Below are 18,888 nucleotides of genomic sequence, written 5' to 3'. Positions count from 1 at the left end.
CCCATAGCATCCTAGGATAGATCCTATCTGGCCCTGGGGATTTATCCACCCTGTGTGCCAACACATCACATTGCCTCCTTCATGACTCAGACACGCTCCAGAATATGGGGGTACCCCTCCCCTCTCAACATCTTCCACATCCTTCTCCCTGGTGAATACAAATGAGTTATTCATTTAGGACCCCACTCGTATCCCGTCTCCACACAGATTTCCTTTTTGGTTTCCGTGGGGACCTACTCCTTCCCTAGCTACCATCTTGCTTCTAATATTATAAAGTATTTTGAGATTCTCCTGAATCCTACTTGCTAAGGGCTTTTCATGCCCTCTTTTGACCCTCCTACATCCCCTATAAACCTCAAAGTACTCGCTCGAAACCAAATGCCTATACCTGAAACATGCTTCCTTCTTACTTCTGATCAAACTTTCAACTTCCTTTATAAACCAAGATTCCTTAATCAAGACCTAGAACTGACTGTGGCAAACCCCATCTTCTAGTCCCAACCACCACCATTTACCATGATCCTCAGCTTTGCCTTTGTGCTGATTTCCTGTCCACGCTGCCACTTTATTCCATATCCTTAATTTTGCTAACTGCCTTTTAAAATAAGTTGTCTAATATCTTCTGAAAACACAGGTAGACTGACATTCCTAGCTTTAGGAAAGGCTGCCGATACATTGTTAAGCTCTTCCCAAATAAGACCATCTCCTTTGCTGTAACTTGCATTCAGCGATCAACTTTCTTTTACATACAACAAGCAGCACAATTCTCTGGCCCCAGTAAGGCTGATGGCCTGTCTGCATGGGTCAAGTATGCAAATGGAACTGTGAATGGTTATACAAATGAAAGTTGCACGTTATCAGTATACTGCATGCTTGGCTGACTCTGCACCATCTGGGCTTTAGAGGAATTTAAAAACAAACTCAGACTGATGTCCATTCCACTTTTGCCCTGGTAGAAGAAATCAATGCAAGCTTAACCATGTTACTTCTGCAGTGGTTGGTCCTAAGCCAAGCTTTGAAGAATAGAGCTTGGATATCTGAAGGCAAGGATACAGCAACACACAAAAAAAACCAAACAGCTGGATGGGAGCTGGAGCTTGGAAATGTCAGCAGGTCTTCACCTTCAAACGCTGGGAATTATTTTGCTACATCAATGGAGAAACAGTGTGTGAAAGATACTCTTCTATTACCTTCAAGCAATTTTGAATGAATGAATGTCTCTGTTTAAAAAAGGGATTGGTCGTTTGGGACAGAGATAAGAAATTTCTTCACACAGTGCACAGCAAAATCTTTGGCATTCTCAACCACTCAGTCCGAATACCTTCAAGACAGTGATAACGTTTTTAGATATCAAGGGAACCAATAGATTCAAGGTTAGTGCAGGAAAGTGGCAGTGATAAAAGATCACAGAAACAAAAGAAAATAGTATGGACCTTTCAAGCCTATTCTGCCATTCAGCATGATCGGGGCTGATGTGCTCCAGGCCTCAACTCACCAGTTTCCTCATTGCCCTCAATTCCCCAGTCTTTGGGGAAAAAAAACCACTTCCTTTTTTAAATACCCCCCCCCCCCCCCCAAATGATCTAGCCTCCACAACTCTAGGGACAAGAATCCCAGAGATTCAGCACCTTCTGCAAAATCTACATTCTACTTACCTCCACCTTAAATGACCAGGCCCTTATCTTGTAACTATTTCCCCTCATTCAAGGCTCTCCAGCTAGGGAAAACATCACATCTACCCCATCACGATCCCCTCAGGACCTTGCGTCTCAGTACAAGGTCACCCTTCATTCGTCCAAACCAAAGAATGCAAACCCACACTATTTAGCCTCTCTTGATAGGGAAATCCTCTCATTCCTGAGAATCTCTTTTGGACTGCCTCCATTGCTACTACAAGACCACGAGTAGGCCAGGACCTTGAGCTATCTTATTGAATAGCACAAAGGCTGGACTACTCATGGCCTTCTGTACTTAGATATCTTTATTAGTCACATGTACGTCAAAACACACAGTGAAATACATCTTTTGTGTAGAGTGTTCTGGGGGCAACCCGCAAATGTTGCCACGCTTCCGGCGCCGACATAGCATGCCCACAACTTCCTAACCCGTACGTCTTTTGGGATGTGGGAGAAAACCAGAGCACCTGGAGGAAACCCACACAGGCACGGGGAGAACGTACAAACTCCTTACAGGCAGTGGCCGGAATTGAACCCAGGTTGCTGGCGCTGTAAAGCGTTACGCTAACTGCTACACTACCATGCCTGCTTGTAAAACAGCTGAACATTCATTTGCTCAGATAGTGACACTGCTCTTTACCATCAGTAAAACAATACACGAATGTATACTTGTACACATATAGTACAGTGGAGGGACAGTTACGACAACCCCAACTATCCCTCCATTGTACTTTTACACCTCAGGGTTCAGCAACTCTGAGGATAGAAAGAATAAAAGGACAGCCACTGATAAACCCAGGAGATACTGAATAGTAGCTGCAATGTCACACAGGTGAAAAAATAATTCCACATTTCTCTTCCTATACAGCACATTAGACACAGGAACTTCTTCCAATAAGCTAAGGAGACAGGACATTCACGTTGTTAGGGGAAATACTCAGTTACAGAAAGAACGAACGTACTCATACTTATTCTAATTTTTTTTATGCCCATTGGATGTTCTGAAACTCAAGGAATTGGTTTTAATTGTAGTCACATTTTAAAAAGGGCAGATCACAGATGGGCTTATATTTCCAAGGGATATTGGGCAAAAGAAATTTAACAGTTGAAGGTGGTTAAAACAATTGATTAGTCTTACCAAGCTGCACAATGAATGACTGATTAAAATTAAATCCCAGGATCACATCCAGTTGACAAATATTGCATCAAGATTTATAATTAAAGACAAAATACAAAGTTTTGCATCATTAACATTGCACTTTACTATCAGTGAAACAATACATGAACATTTACTAATATACATAACATTATAAGCAGCCATAGTAGTACATATACAATCAGGTTTTGTGGGGTTTAAACTGAATAAATCTCATGTTATTACTATGTCAGTTCATATTTTGCAACCAAAAACATTAACATTTAAATAAGTTTGTACAGTTTTAATATGCAGATTCAAGTTTAGAATGTGTGTTTTCACATTTAAGAGACTGATCTGTTGAAAACCTCCCAACTGCTTTTGTTGGCTTGTTCTTCTGCAGCTGCTGCCTGGTACAGTACATCCGCATGCAAATACATCATTTCATCTCATTATGTGATTTAAACATTCAGTTCCAAAAACACTACTTAGGCCACCATAACAGAATTAATGAGAATGTGCCCTCGATAAAAAGGACTTTATTCTGGCATGAAAATATACCATTTTACATGAGTAAAAGTTTTCTGATAGCTATCCCCACTGTTTCATGTTGTGTACACAATTTATTAAAGATATGCCACCGTCCAGTTTCCTCTCAAGTAACCTGGCATCTTTTCATTTCTCTTTATCAGGTAAAAACCACAAATTACAAGCCATTCTTCCCAGCCTGCATCCAATCAAATCTTAGCAATTCATTGCCACTGAGTGATGCAGACAGCTGTACACAAACCCTACTCTGCCCAGCAAAGTATCGGGATAAATGAGAGTCCTTTTTTTTTAAAAACTCAGCAGTTGTTTTTTTTTGCTCCATTATTTCTTTTTAAAAAAAACTTGTTTTCTGAAAGATTCAAAAGTGTCTAGCGATACATCAGAAAAATGGTGCGATTTTTAAAAACCAAAGTTGAATATCCAAACTAAAATGTAAAAGCACAAATTTAATTGTGCAGCACAGGTGTGTGTGGAGCAGAATGCCTTTGTTCTGGGTTACCAGTGTTTACAATGGTCACATGAGAAATGGCAACTAAAATTACACAATGATCTGTTTTCATTAAAAAAAATTCTTGGGCAGATACAAGTGTATAAGATATAGCACTGCAAAGTCAAGGTGCATTTACACTTTATGTATCTGAGAATACTGAGACCAGGTCCTGGATATACACAGTACTTGTTTGAAGGAGACAAGAAAATAGTAGCAGCCTACTTAAAAAAAAAACCTCAAGTAATCTGCCCACACACTTTATTAGTCTTGTGCGGTTATTCAAATCATTCAGTCTCTCTGTCCACCACAGGGAAACAGACTGCTGAAATCAACATTTAATTTGGATGTCACAAATCAAGATGTTTTGTGAGAGTTTTGAATAAACGCTGATGTAAATGCACCTTGAGGGCAGCAAATGCTATCCTACAATTTACACTAAAGAGGCCATTTTAAAATATCAAATTTCAACGTCAGAGCTACCAAATTCTTAATCAAGTTCAACCACTACAGATTTCAAAATATTCTGTGATAGGCTAAAATTAGACCAGCTGTCCTCGATTGCTGTATCAGCACTAATAATGGTGCAAAAACAGAATTCTCATCAGTGATTTAAAAGTGCAAGATGAAAAGAAGTCTTGAGCTATCAAGTACTTGTGGAAATGTAGAACTGTTTGTGCGCGTTCCAATTCAGTATTGGCTGGGAAACACTTGCATATAAAAAAAAGTTAGGTTGCATTAAAGTTTGGTGCCTGATCCCGATTTTGTGTGGCGTTCCACATAGAACAAGATGTAGGCCTTGGCCTTCACTACAGTTTCTTCTTCAGTCAATGTAACAGTACTGTCGTTGAAGTGGAACCAGCGTCCTTCATGAGTTGCATATGCAGTGTAATGACCTGAGCCAACTCTAAGAGGGCAAAAAAAAATGTAGTTACTGCTCCAGTCAGAATACATTCATTTCAATTTACTTTATGCAAAATTACAAAATTTAGGACCTTTGTATTGATTTTAAATAATTATGTAAAATGAAAGATCATAAATAACCTAGCTATGAACCAACTGTAATCTGAAGAAAATGCACAGACCAAACGCTCATTCACTCCACCCCATGTCCACCAAACAACGTGGTAAAAAAACAAAATACTGGAAACACTCAGCAGTCCGGACAGCGTCTGTGGGGAGAGAGAGAGTTCACATTTAAGAGAGAAAGCCCTTTATCCTGACTTGGAATGTGAATAAATGTTAGGTTTAAATTGCAGAGAGGGTGTTCATCCCAGGGATTTCCTAATGGCGTACCCCCTCTGCAATTTAAAACTAACTTTTACTCACATTCCAAGTTCCGATGAAAGACCTTCAACCTGAAATGCGAACAGTTCCTCTCTCTAGAGATGCTGCCCGACCTGCTGAGTGTCTCCAACACTTTGTTTTCATTTCAGATTTCTAGCATTTGCAGTTTCATGTTCAACAAGACAGTACTACTAATACATTGAAGCATCAATGAATTTTTATAGAACAAAATTAAAAGGGCCACACAAGGAGGCACAAGTGCATCTAGTCAAAACCTTGGTCAAGGAGCTATATTTTAGCAAGGCAAGGGAGGGTAGAGATGAAATTCCAGTGGTTAGAACCTTGGGCAGCAGAAGGGACAGCCAGTGGTGGAACAATTAAAATCAGAGATGTGGGAAGTACAAAATGCTGCGGTGAATTGTAATGCTGGAATCAATTCCAGATCCAAGAATGGCAAGGCCATGGAGGGGTACAGCAACCTGAGAGTTTTAAAATCCACATCTTGAAGTGCCATTGTAAGTCAGTAGGGATAGGAATGACACTCGAATGTACACAGGCAGAGCTTACAGATACTCATAAATTTTTGTTTACAAAAGGCATGTCAATGCCCTCTAGAGTGAGGTAATACAGTCCCCACTGTATGGTCAGGGTGACTACATTTATCATTCATTCTGCAGGATGTGAGCACTGCTGGAAAAGCCAGCATTATACAAGGCAGTTGAGATGGACAACAATCAGAAGTTACTCCAAAATCCAGGCTGGGCAAGAAGACATCACATATTGTCTCACCCTGCAAAATTCAGAGCACAGACATACATTGGCTTGAAAAGAATGCTTAGTTATTTTTTTTAAATGGTGAAAGATTGGGAAGTGTTGATGTTCTAAGGGACCTGGATGGCCTCATACACAAGTCAGTGTGAGCTAGTCAAGTGGCAGTTGGGAAAGCAAGTGATAGCCTTTGTTGTTGGAGGATGAGTTCTGAGTAAAACCATCTTACTACAAGGTCTTGGTGAGACTACACCTGGAGCATTGCACAGGGATTTAGACTCTTGACCCAAGGAGAGGCTTGCTATAGAGAAAGTGCAGTGAAGATCCACCAGCTTCCTGAGGTGGCAGGTCTGTCATATGAACAGGTAGGGTGTCTCCTATTGTTAAGAAGGGCAGGCGACCTCATTGGACTTGACAGAGTAGATACGAGGAGCACGTTTCCCCTAGCAATTAACTTCAAAACAACAGGCAGGCCACTTGGGACTGGAGAGGTGAGGAAGGCCTTCATTGAAAGAGTAGTGAATGTTTGGGATTCCCTACTCTGGAGGCTGTGGAGTCTCAGTCATTAATTTCATTCACAACTAAGATTGATAGATCTTTGGATATTAGAGCAATCAAGGTGCATGTGTTTAGGGCAGGAAGAGTGTTGAAACCTACTCCTAGGCTGTTTGTTGTTATGAAAGAGTTCTACCAATTTTAGTCAGCACAGACACTATAGGCTGAAAGGCCTGTTCCTGTGCTGTACTGTTCTATGTTCTAGGTTAACTCTGGTTGCTCTGCTGTGGCTCTGGCTGAAAGTATGGCCCAGAGTGAAATAAATGTAAACTTTAATTAGCTTCTGCAGTCCATTGGCCGAGAACAATTACCCAAAGTGATAAGGGAGGTGGGGTTGGTTCCATGATGGACAGCAGACTCTACTGATGGACAAAAACACACATGTACGTGCTTGTCAACAAGTGCACATACAGGGGGCTCAGGCACAGACACCCTTGCTCAACATCACTCTATTGCTTCGCCCACCATCCCTCCTTGACCCCCTCACCCTTTATCCTCCCCTGCCCCAAATCTCCTTTCCTTCAGTGCTCTCTCACCCACCCAGTTCCCTTCCTTCCAACCTTTACTCACTTCTCTCTCTCAGCACCCTGCTCCCTGGCCCCCCTTCACCTTCCTTACACCAGGCAAGCCCTGCCCCCACCCCGCCCCACTGTTCCTCTTGCCCTGTTCTTCCTTCTTGGCAGAGTGGAACTCGATTCACAAACTCACAACTTAATTCACAACTTTATCTCGGGGAAGAGCAGAAAATGCCCACAGATCCAAAACACCATCTTCAAGAAGGGAGATCACTCCAACTGTGGTAACTACTGAGAGGTCCTGACGCTGTCTGCCACAGGGAAGGTTAACACCAGGGTCCACCTCAGCAACCTTCTAGTGGCCAAATAACATCAACAGTGGTCATGATCTGAGCTGCGAGCCAACTCCAAGAGAAATGCAGGGACTATTTGCCCTGACAATCAAGGAGGACTGTGGCACATCTTTTTCAGATTTGGGTGCCCACAGAAATTTTATCCATCTTACATCTGCTACATCACGACTTGCAAGAGACCCTGAAGTAAGTTGCCCACGGCCCCATGGGGTTCATAGGTCTAATAAAACTAAAGCTTAGGAATACATCTTGTATCTGGAAGTGGATTTATTCCATATTCAACTCAGCTCACTGCATCAAATTATGAGGAGAGGGTGAAGAGACAGCAAGACCGAAAACAAGGGAGGAGCTAAGAAGGAATGGAGCAATTCCTCCACTGTTCAAGGAAGTGATCCCATGCTGAATCATTCAGGTAGTGCCAAACTAAATTACAACTTACAGTTAAGCAAAAGGCAGGACTCGAGAGCATTACAGAGATATAACTTAAGCAATACTGGGAACAACACTCCAAGCAAAGGTCATTTCAAATAATCTGTCAGTGGGATTGTGAGGACAAAAACAAAAACACCGCACGTAACATCGTCCATGTTGAGGCAAAGTCCGAGGTCACTGGGGTTAAAGTGTGGAGGGTGACTTACCACTGAAATAACCACTGTAGACAGGAATCAATGTCTGCAGGGCAGTAGTGAAAGTGGAAGTGATGAATAAATCCGACACTGGCAGACCACCCAGTGCCTGCAATTGGTTCTGCCACATCTAAAGGGTTTCCTTATCAGTACAGTGGGAACCAACAAAATATGCCGTAAGCACCACCCTAACCCATTACAATTACAATCTACAAGGACAAGGATAGTACCCGTGAGGGAAGATAACCACAACTTGCTGACTTGGAAATCACTGTCACTGGGACAAATCCTGGAACTCTGAGCCTGCAGCAGTTCAATGTGGCAGCTCCAGACCACCTAATCCAGGACAAACTGCATGGACATTAACTGCTGGCTTTGCCTCGTCAGTGGAACCCATATCACATAATTGAATAAGTAAACATCACTGTAACAGTGAATGCACAATTTTATCATCACTCATGTGAGGGCCATGGTGTACTGTAGATGATGAAACTACTTACAAGTAATATAATAAAGCACAGATAGTATCACAGAACACTTAGGCCACACGTGGAGTACTGTGCGCAGTTCTGGTCACCACACTTATAAGAAGGATGTGGTTGCCCTGGAGAGAGTGCAGAGGAGATTCATGAGGATGGTGCCTGGATTGAAGGACTTTAGTTATGAGGAGAGATTGGATAGGCTGGGCTTGTTTTCCCTGGAGCAAGAGGCTGAGGGGTGACCTGATAGATTGTCAGAGGTATAGATAGGGTAGATAGAATCTTTTTTTCTCATGTTAGGGGTATCAAAACCAAGAGGGTAAAGATTTAAGGTGAGGGGAAGGAGTTTTGGAGGGAACCTGAACATATTTTTAAAAACAAGAGTGGTTGATAACTGGAACGTGCTGGAATCAGAACAATTACTACATTTGAGAGGAATTTAGACAGACAGTTAAACAGGCAAGGCAAAGAAGGGTTAGGTCTGAATGCTGGCAAATGGAATTAGTGTAGATGGGCAAAAAGGTCAGCATGGGCGTAATGGGCTGAAGGGCCCGTTTCTGTGCTGCAAGGCCCTGACTATGAAAATAGACATTGACCTCAGTTGCTGACCGTTGCAAGACAATCCTGATGCAAAGTGTTCTACAAGTGCTTCGATTGGTCACCAGTTACATGTCAAATTTATTCAATCACTTTCCAAGACAGTGTTGAACGTAGGGGAGAGCAGCTGAATACAAGTGTAAGACTCCCAGTCCCATGGCCTGACCCGTAAACCCATCTGAGCTCCACACTACAGGCCAGCTGACTCCCAAGACAAATCCCCACATGACTCACCTTGCAATTCTCCATTCCTTAGAGGAAAGCCCCAACTCTCCACCCTGTAACTGTGCCTCAATACCAATGTGCTGGTATCTCACCATCCTCTATTCATAGTTTAAGGGCACAACTGCTCAATTCTACTCCCAAAAATCATTTCCAGTATCAATATACCTACAGTATATATTATTTGGCATTTTTCATTTGCACTTTGTTTAGACTATCACAACTGGATCTTTTCCACGTGTCAGAGCACAAACAAAACAGGGCTGCACCAAAATAATGAATTGAAGCAGGGAAGTGGCGGAGCTTTACTTTGCTCCAGTTTTAAGATAAATCACATTTTGTATGAAATTGAACAAATTTATCACCATACTGTAGGTGGATCTTTCCCCTATGCATTTTTTTGTGAACATTAGGTTTGATCCTACAGAATGAACTTCATAAAAAATTCTGTCTGTCAGAGGTGTGACCTGGGCCAGCTCCATGAGTGTTTTAGACCTGGGCCAGCTCCATAAGTGTTTGTTAAATGGCTCCAAATTAGCTGTCAGATGCCCATTAGGGCTTTATCTTTTGTGACAAGTGTTACTCAAAGTATTCCTCCAGATGTAATTTAACAAAAACATTTAATGTGCATCTCCAGGGATTATCCCTCAGTCATCTTATTTCAAAACTAACGAGTTGAGCTTTCTCCAATCTTTCCTCATTCAAACTTCTCCACTCATCTGTACTGGCTGTATCTGGGGTTTGAATGTTTCCATAGTCTCGGTGACCAGAACTCCACACAGTGGCCAAGATGCATCTGCTCAGAGGTCTACAATTACAACAGCATAAAACCAGCCTTGTACTCGGCTAATCTAGAAACAAAATGCAACACTGCATTTGCTTTGCTAATTTATCTTCCACAGAGGACACAGTGTTGGGTAACATTGAAAGATCTCTTTCCAAACTGTCTTTAACTTGTCAAGTACCAGAGTACATTTGATCCAATGAGCAGCATCTTTCTCCAACTTTCATTTCAATTTTTCTTCAATGAAAAACAAAATGCTCTTTTAGTTATTTGCCGATTTACTGCACTCCAGCACAACCAAGAGCCAATCAAAGAACATACCTAAACATGTCATTATTCTCCTATGGTTGCCTGAATAAAAGCATTAATTTCTGAATCTAAACTGCTGGTAGCAACAAGGGACTTTTTTTAAAAAAAAATCACTTAGCCGAGTGACAATTTCAACTGAAAACAACCAATTCGGTCTTGTGGCAAATATCTGGCTTTAAAGATGCCGTCCATTGGGTTTCTGAGATGACCTCATTACTTAAGGTAAGCAGTTAAGTGACTAATTCATTACCCAGCTTAGAGTAGCTTTAAGGGTCTCAATTTTCCCATTCTTTTGGATCTCACCACCTTCATCAGTCATTTCCAGTTTACCTCCTGATGAAAAGAGCGGGTCACCTTGCTCCTCCACAACTCTGACACCTGCTGTGAACTGGCCAGCATGTGAACACATTAGTCCTGGGGCAGATAGAGGAAGCCAGGTGGTCACCAGTTTTGCAGCAACAACAGGGAATTTGGTTTCACTCATACACGTCCATTTCTGACAAACCTGTAACTATGGAGGTGCGAAATGAACATTGGTACCACAATCCCAGAGGGACAGTCTGGTAGGATTACTAGTTAGTGTAAGACTACCAGTATAGGACTTTTAATGAAAGCAAAGTGAAACAATCCATAGCACGTCACATTACAAGAGGAAATGACTAAGGCCACTCATTTTGTCATGTGTGTACGTGTTTACACTGGCAGACAGCCATAAACACACATTCATTTTTTTCTAAACAAGACTTCTGGCCTGAATGCAAAATAGGAAGCAATTTTAAGCACTTCTAGCTTTACAAAAACTATAAAAAACATTTTATTGAAAAGGATTTCATACAGGCTGTTTAAAATTACTGACAATCACGTGCAGGATCAGGATAGCTTAGAAGATTTAACTGTAAGACTACTAATGTTTGCCCGCTTTTAATGCTTTTGTGTTTAGAGGGATTCCTGAGGACATTTTAGTTACTCTTTTAGTCAAGCTGAGCCTGACTGCTCAGGAGGGGTGATAGTATACTCAAAAATCAACCATGCAAATTAATTCCCCTCCCCATCAGCATCACCTCCATTTGTTCAGTGTTCACTATGTAAACTAAATAAAAAATCTGGTAACAGAGTAGGTCCTTTGGAGAGAATTCAATACTGTACTTGTCACATCCTTTAGTTCCCAAAATAATTTACTGCACTGCACAGTAAACACTGCACGTCGGTTTAATAACATGTCTACAATGCGAAATCTCTCTAATAGAGAATCAAAAGTGCTCACCCTGAACCATGATGCACCACCACTGCTGCAAGGTCATACAGACAGCACTCTGGACCACTATTCTCAGGCTAGAGGAGGGAGAAAAAAGGTGCAGATCTTCATTAAACCAGCCATTCACTGTTCTTTCAAATCAAACATAACATTTTGAAAATTGCTTTCTCTCTTTAGTCCCACCAGAGAGATGAATAGTATTTCCATAGCCTTGACCCATGAGTTTTTAAACCAGCTGCTAGGTTGGTTGTTCTTTCTTAATAAAGAGCTTTTATGGAGGGAGAACACTGGTGGAAGCACAGTCTACATTTGCAGTAAAATATTCAGTCACAAATCAAATGTTCAAACCTCACAACAGGACTTGAGCAGGGTAGATTGGGACTTCACCAGGGATTGACGAATGGATGATACTGTTCAAAAGAGCAGAAAGCTCCAAGTATCCTGACTAATATTCAATTAGTCACCAACATAAGTTGCCCATCATTCATTGGAATTGGTTTATTATTGTCACATATACCGATGTACAGTGAAAAGCTAGTCTTGCATACTGTTCATACAGATCACTTCAATACACAGTGCATTGAGGTAGTACAAGGTAAAACAATAACAGAATGCAGAATAAAGTAACAGCTATAGAGAAAGTACAGTGCAGGTAATTTTCCTCTGCTCTATGAGTTACCCTCCTGTGTTCAAGACTGCTGTTGCACCACCTTGAAAAGTCATGGCAAGATGCAGTAGGCTAAAAGGTCCACACAGCATTACTGGAGGAGAGAGTGCATCAACTCAGGATGGATGCCAGACATCAGTTGACAAGGAATCAAACAAGGCTCTAGATCAGACCCCAGGGATTAGCACTACTTAAGGACTAAGGGCTCTGGGGATTCATAGCAAGAAAGTGGAGATGTGACCTGGAGCAGTGACCTGAGAACTGACAGTACTGTACCTTTGGGGTGCTGGGGGAAAGTCGGGTATACATGTACAGCAAGTTCCTCAACACATCCTGGCCTGAAAGCTGACCCATTCCCTCATTTCTCTAGACTTGAGACTAACCACATGGAGTTTATTTTGCAAACCACAGTATGTTTATGGATACATTCAGAAATCCACTGATGGATCCCTGTCCTGCCAATACTGACCATTTGGCAAATCCAATCAGTTAATGATCAAATCTCTTGCAAGAATTTTAGACCAGTGCTAAAATGGGCACAAGTTTATTTTTCATATCCAGTTAATGACACAGGTTTCCAGAGTAACTACTGCTAATTATTCAACCACTGCTTGATTTGTGCAAACACTGCAACTGAGTAACTGATCCACGATGACCACTGAATACTGTTGCCTGGTAACTTGGCAAGTGTAACATGTCATAACCTGTGACATCACAAGGCAGACTCAACTCACCTCATCCCATGATTACAAAGAGGTTCCGTTTTAAACCAGCAAAAGAAAAATATTGATTGGGAGATGTTCAAAATTTTCTTCCCATTTATGGTTTAAAGATGTACATATTTTAGGAAAATTAACAAAATATAAACATTTACAAATAGCACAACTAAAGTATGCTTTAATATTAGATTTTCTCCTCTCCTCACCTTTCATGTTCATGAGCTTGGGAATCGTTTCTACTAATTACGGCAAAAAATAACATGACAGAGGAAAACTTTCACATCTCCCATCATTTCAGAAGGGATAACACAGAAGTTTAAAAAAAACAGGTCTGACAAGGTATGCTCAATAGGAACTTGCTTTCTTGTAAAATTAGTGAACAACTTTGCTAAAATATAAAAGAAAAGATTATTGGAGCTCAGAAGTGATATTTGTGGATTAATCTAGATAGCAACTTATTTTCCAAGGCCCACTCCTCACCCTACTTTTCTAAAAATACGTTCCACTTTTGCCAGAATGTGAAGGGTGGGTGATCACATGCCCACACGTCATTTGCAACTTCTCACTTAACCAAGGTCAAACTCTCCACCCTGTCATTCATACTATAGCAAGGATGTGGTTATGACATAAAGGAGCCATTGCTGTTCATTCTTCAAATAACTGGTGAGCTTTCTTTAGAGGTTAGACTGGGATTTCCTTTTACATTTTTAGTGTTTAATTTTTAATGAAGCTGGGCTCAAAGTTCCCAGCTCATTGCTTTGACAGGGAATTGTATGAGTGGGAATGCTTAAGACTGAAAGGTGATGTGCGGAGTATAGGGAATAGTGCAGCACAGTACGGGCCCTTTGGCCCACGATGTTGTGCCGACCTATATAAACCTTATCCCCATTCAATCTATCCCCTCTCTACTTCACCTCCCATAACCCTCTTTTTCTTTCATCCATGTGCCTAAGAGTCTTTTAAAATGACCCTATCATATCAGCCCCTACCACCACCCCTGGCAGTGCATTCCAGGCACCCACCACTCTAAAACAAAACCTACCTCTGATATCTCCTCTGAACCCCTCCAAAGCTTCCACATCCTTCCTATAATGTGCGAACAGAACTGAGCACAATATTCCAAGTGTAGTCTAACCAGAGTCTTATAGAACTGTAAAATTACCTCTTGGCTCTTGAACTCAATCCCTCAGTTAATGAAGGCCAGCACACCATGCACCTTCTTAACCACCCTATCAACTTGCATGGCAATTTTGAGGGATCTATGCACTTGGACCCCAAGATCCCTCTGTTTCTCCACACTGCTAAGAATCCTGCCATTAACCATGTACTCTTGCCTTCAAGTTTGAACTTCTAAAGTGTATCACTTCACACTTCTCCGGACTGAACTCCATCTGCCACTTATCGGCCCAGCTCTGCATCCTGTCTATATCTCGTTGCAACCTACAACAATTTTCTGCACTATCTACTACACCACCAACCTTGATGTCATCTGCAAATTTACCAACTCATCCACTCCTTCATCCAAGTCATTTATTAAAAAAAATCACAAAGAGCTGGGGTCCCAGAACAGATCCCTGTGCAACACTACTAGTCACCGACCTCCAGGTCGAATACTTCCCTTCTACAACCACCCTGTCTTCTGTGGGCAAGCCAATTCAGAATCCACACAGCCAATTTTCCATGGATCCCATACCTCAAATTTCTGGATAAGCCTACCATGGAGGAACCCTGTCAAATGCCTTGCTAAAATATATCACATCCAGTGCACTACCTTCATCAATTTGTCTTGCCACTTCCTTGAAAAACTCGAAAAATTAGGTTCATGAGGCACGGACCTGCCCTTCATAAAACCATGTTGACTATCCCTAATAAGACTATGCTTCACCAAATGCTCATAAATTCTGTCCCTAAGAATCCTCTTCAATAGTTTGCCCACCATTGACACAAGACTCACTGGTCTATAATTCCCAGGATTATCCCTTTTACCTTTCTTGAACAATGGAACAATGTTTGCCATCCTCCAAACCCACTCCTGTGGCCAGGGAGGACTCAAAGATCATCGTTAATGATCCAGCAATCTCTTCCCTCGCTTCCCATGGTAACCTGGGGTATATCCCGTTCAACCCCAGGGACTTAGCTATCCTAATGCTTTTTATTAGCTTCAATACTGCTTCTTTCTTAACCTCAACATTCTCCAACACATTTGCCTGTTCTACGCTAACCTCACATTCGTCCAAATCCCTCTCTCCGGTGAACACTGAAGCAAAGTATTCATTCAGGATCTCTCCTACCTCCTTCGCCTCCAGATACATTTCACCCCACCCCACCCTATCCCTGAGCAGTCCTACCCTCACCTAGTCATTCTCTTGTTCCTCATGTATGTGTAAAATGCATTAGGATTTTCCTTAACCCTACTTTCCAAGGCCTTCTCATTTCCCCTTCTAGCTCTCCCAAGTCCCTTCTTAAGCTCCTTCCTAGCTACCTTACAACTCTCAAGAGCACTGTCTGATCTTTGCTTCCTAAGCCTTAAATATGCTTCCTTCTTCCTCTTGTTAACCATGGTTCCTTCACCCTACCATCCCTTCCTTCACTCAGTGGGACAAACCCATCTAGAACCCCATGCAAGTGGTCCCTAAACAACCTCCACATTACTGTGGTGCATTTACCAGAGAACATCTGCTTCCAATTTACAGTCTCAAGTTCCTGCCTAATACCATCATAATTTGCCCTCCCCCAATTAAATACTTTCCCATAATGTCCCATAAATCTTTTAGATGGTATATTATCAAAATCCATCAGAGAAAACATACAACAAGCACATGTAGGATTTATCCATATGCTACTCTCAAGACAACATACAAATGGTGGTAGATTTCTACAGACGTTCTTGTATTTAATCGCCAAAACAGCAGCAATGGCAACAAATGCCATTTCTGGTATTTTTCCAGCATTCTTGCAACTCTTCTTCCTACAGTCAGGGCCTCAGCAAAAACAAATACACAAAGAGAAATGAAGTAGTACAAAATGTTCAGCTACAAATGCTTACACTGGTGCCTTGTTTGCACATGGGATGCATTCTCAGGAACCAGTAACCCAAAATGGGTCATTATACATACAGACAAGTTACTCTCAGGCTACTGTGCCGGGAATCTGGTGTGAACCCCTGTCCTGTGCTGTTTTGCTGGGAACCTGCATGAATCTAGAAATGAACCATCCCAAAGTTCAGTGTGGAGAGACTGCCTATTGAGCCTGTTACCACAGAGAAATTTTACAGAGAACTGTGCAGCCAAACAGAAATGAGGAGAGAGCAGCTTCAAATAACATCCAACAAGGTAGTGATGAGGGAAACAGTTTCAGATGGCCCAACAATGCCAGCAGGATGCAGCCTTGGACACCATATATCAGCACTGAGCAGCCACACCACCAGCCCTCTCAGCCAACATTCATTACTGAGAGAATGCCCGAGTACAGGGGTTTACACAAGGTTCCCGGTATAGCAGTACACAGCCAGAGAAGATGTCTTTTGTTTTTGAAAAGAGCAAGGCAGGTATTTAGCTTGAGTGCTCAGATTGTTGGATCAAGGCCTCTATAATGAATCACTGCTCTGTGGGCTTGTGCTAAATGTGGTACCAGTATATGTTTACAGACCAGTCTGTACACAGATTTCATTAAGTCTTTAGGTCAATGCAGTTATTCTATAACAATTTAAATCCTTATAGACAGATGAAAAACAGGCAAACAATCTTAAAGTGCATTTACCTCCAATAAGAAGCACTTCATGTCTAGGCCTCTCAGAGGAAACTCCACATATGTATCTATCTTGTTTCGCAGATAAGCCGTCCAATGAAATCTCTTCAGATGCAAACATAGCACCTTAAAAAGAGGGGGATAAAAGACTATTTTATAAGATTGAAAACCAATTCAGTACATCTCAAAAACGTTGCCTCCACTATCGAGACAGACAAGGGCAGCAGGAACATGGGAACAACCCCACCAGCAGGCTCCCCAAGTCATATACCAAGCTGATTTTGAAATATATCGCCAACCAGCAGCGCTGGGTCTACATGCTGGAATTGCCACTCCTAGAAATGCCTCCCAATCTACTTGGCAGTATTTTCACCAGAGAGAATCTGGCAATTCAAGAAAATGACTCACCACTTCAGGGCAATTAGGGATGGGCAATGAATGCTGGCCCTGCCAGCAACATCCAGATTCAGATAAATGAATAAAATGGCCTTTAAAAGCAAGTGGAATGGTGCTTGAACCAACCTGGTTTTGTTAGATGTCATCAACATCATTAATACATGCAACAGTCACACAAGGATGATGGAATAAATCCAATACTGGATACCTGAAATAAAACCAGCATTTTCTGGTTTTATTTCAGGTATCCAGTATTTGCAGTTTTATTACTTTTCACACAAGTACTAACCTTTGGCAACTTTTGAATCCAAAATTTTTTGGTTGACTTCTGCCGTTTTTTACACTTATGGCACATGTACAGCTCTGTTTCATCCAGCTCCTCCAAGTCTGTGAAACTGCGCAGGCAATCTGCAACACAAAAATCCAGCTGACTGTACTCACTAACTTCACAAACCCATTTGTAAATGCTTGTATAATGCCTCAAAATGATACATCAGTGCCTTTATCCTTGCCTTAATCGGTTCAGGTGCTCAAAATTAAACAGGGCTCCAGTGGAGTAGATGAACAGTCTGATGAGCTATAGAGTAACAGCAATGGAGGTGCCTAACTGAACAACTCATCCAAAGAGTTAGCACAGGAACTGCAGACCTAATTCTCCAACAGCATTGTATTATTCCATAGGACCAGTTGCCTTTTACTAAAGATGTGTGTAATTTGCAATGCCCAAATACATTCAAACCACATCGCAAACCTCTGCTGAGTAGTGGTGATAGGTCAGTATTTGGCAAAATCATGGCACACTGCATACCATATAAATGTTTTTCCTTCATTTTCTCAGGTTCCAGGAAGCTGTTAGATATCCTAGTAGATAAGTAAAAATAAAAACTTGCTATGCTAGTTTTAATCACATTCACCAAGTTAGGCAATAGCAAAATTCATTGCGTATTTATCTTTAAAATAGTTAATACTGCAGTTACAAGAGTTACACAGAAATATAGTATAAGATGAAAAAAATAGAGCAACCAGGTGTTGCCAGAGCTCAACAGAAACAAACTGCAAACTATTCAGACACGCTGCAGATATCTAAAACTTATCTCCATTAATCTAATTAAAGTTAAGCTTGAACTTTTAATTTTGATTTTGTTACTGCTTGTATAGACCAAAAGTTGGTGTATGGTTTTCTGTTGCAATCATCCAATTTTGTCAAACAACATGGGGAAGCTAATTCCCAAACCGAACCAAATAAAAATCAAGCCTTATTTATAAAATTTGATGCAATGGCATCACATGACTTGTCCAAAGTAAAAATACTTTTACTTTAACCATTTAAATATCCATGTGTATAAATGTTACATTCTTCCTTCCATAAATCAAACAGTTACATCTGCATTGTTACACTTCTCCTGATCATTTTAACGGAACTGGTAAGGTTACAAAACCGGTGAAGGTGGTTATCTAACATTACAATGGGAACTAGATCAACTGGGGAAGTGGACCAAGGAATAGTAGATGGAATACAAGTTGGACAAGTGTGAGGTGTTGCAGTTTGGCAAGTTAAACCAGGACAGGACTTGCACAGTAAATGGTAGGGCCCTGGAGAGTGTTGTAGAACAGAGAGACATAGGGGGACAGGTACATAGTTCCCTGAAAGTGGAGACACAGGTAGACAGGGTGGTGAAAGGAGCATTTGACATGCTAGCCTTCATCAGTCAGGGTACTGAGTACATGAGTTGGGACGTCATATTACAACTGTACAAGTCAC

The 18,888-nt window shown here is 41.4% G+C and overlaps 1 protein-coding gene across 5 annotated transcripts in view; it reads right to left on the bottom strand.

Annotated features, from left to right (window-relative positions):
* Positions 1-2,873: 2,873 nt before the first annotated feature.
* usp3 (ubiquitin specific peptidase 3) overlaps positions 2,874-18,888 on the bottom strand; it is a 73,951-nt gene continuing 57,936 nt past the window's right edge. For 3 of the 5 annotated variants that reach the window (XM_052042418.1, XM_052042417.1, XM_052042419.1), the window contains 4 exons: positions 17,416-17,534; positions 16,743-16,856; positions 11,607-11,674; positions 2,908-4,754 (listed from right to left, as the gene is read on the bottom strand). In XM_052042418.1, the coding sequence (XP_051898378.1) occupies positions 4,586-4,754; positions 11,607-11,674; positions 16,743-16,856; positions 17,416-17,534 (470 nt within the window). In that variant the 3' untranslated portion in view covers positions 2,908-4,585. Of the gene's footprint in view, positions 4,755-10,677; positions 10,757-11,606; positions 11,675-16,742; positions 16,857-17,415; positions 17,535-18,888 lie in introns of those variants that run through there. The other 2 variants (XM_052042415.1, XM_052042416.1) reach the window with 2 other exon arrangements.

The sequence above is a fragment of the Pristis pectinata genome, chromosome 32, assembly GCF_009764475.1.
Source record: "Pristis pectinata isolate sPriPec2 chromosome 32, sPriPec2.1.pri, whole genome shotgun sequence".
Classification (NCBI taxonomy): domain Eukaryota; kingdom Metazoa; phylum Chordata; class Chondrichthyes; order Rhinopristiformes; family Pristidae; genus Pristis; species Pristis pectinata.
The sequence above is the reverse complement of the archived record's forward strand: the minus strand, read 5'-3'. Positions and strand labels throughout refer to the sequence as shown.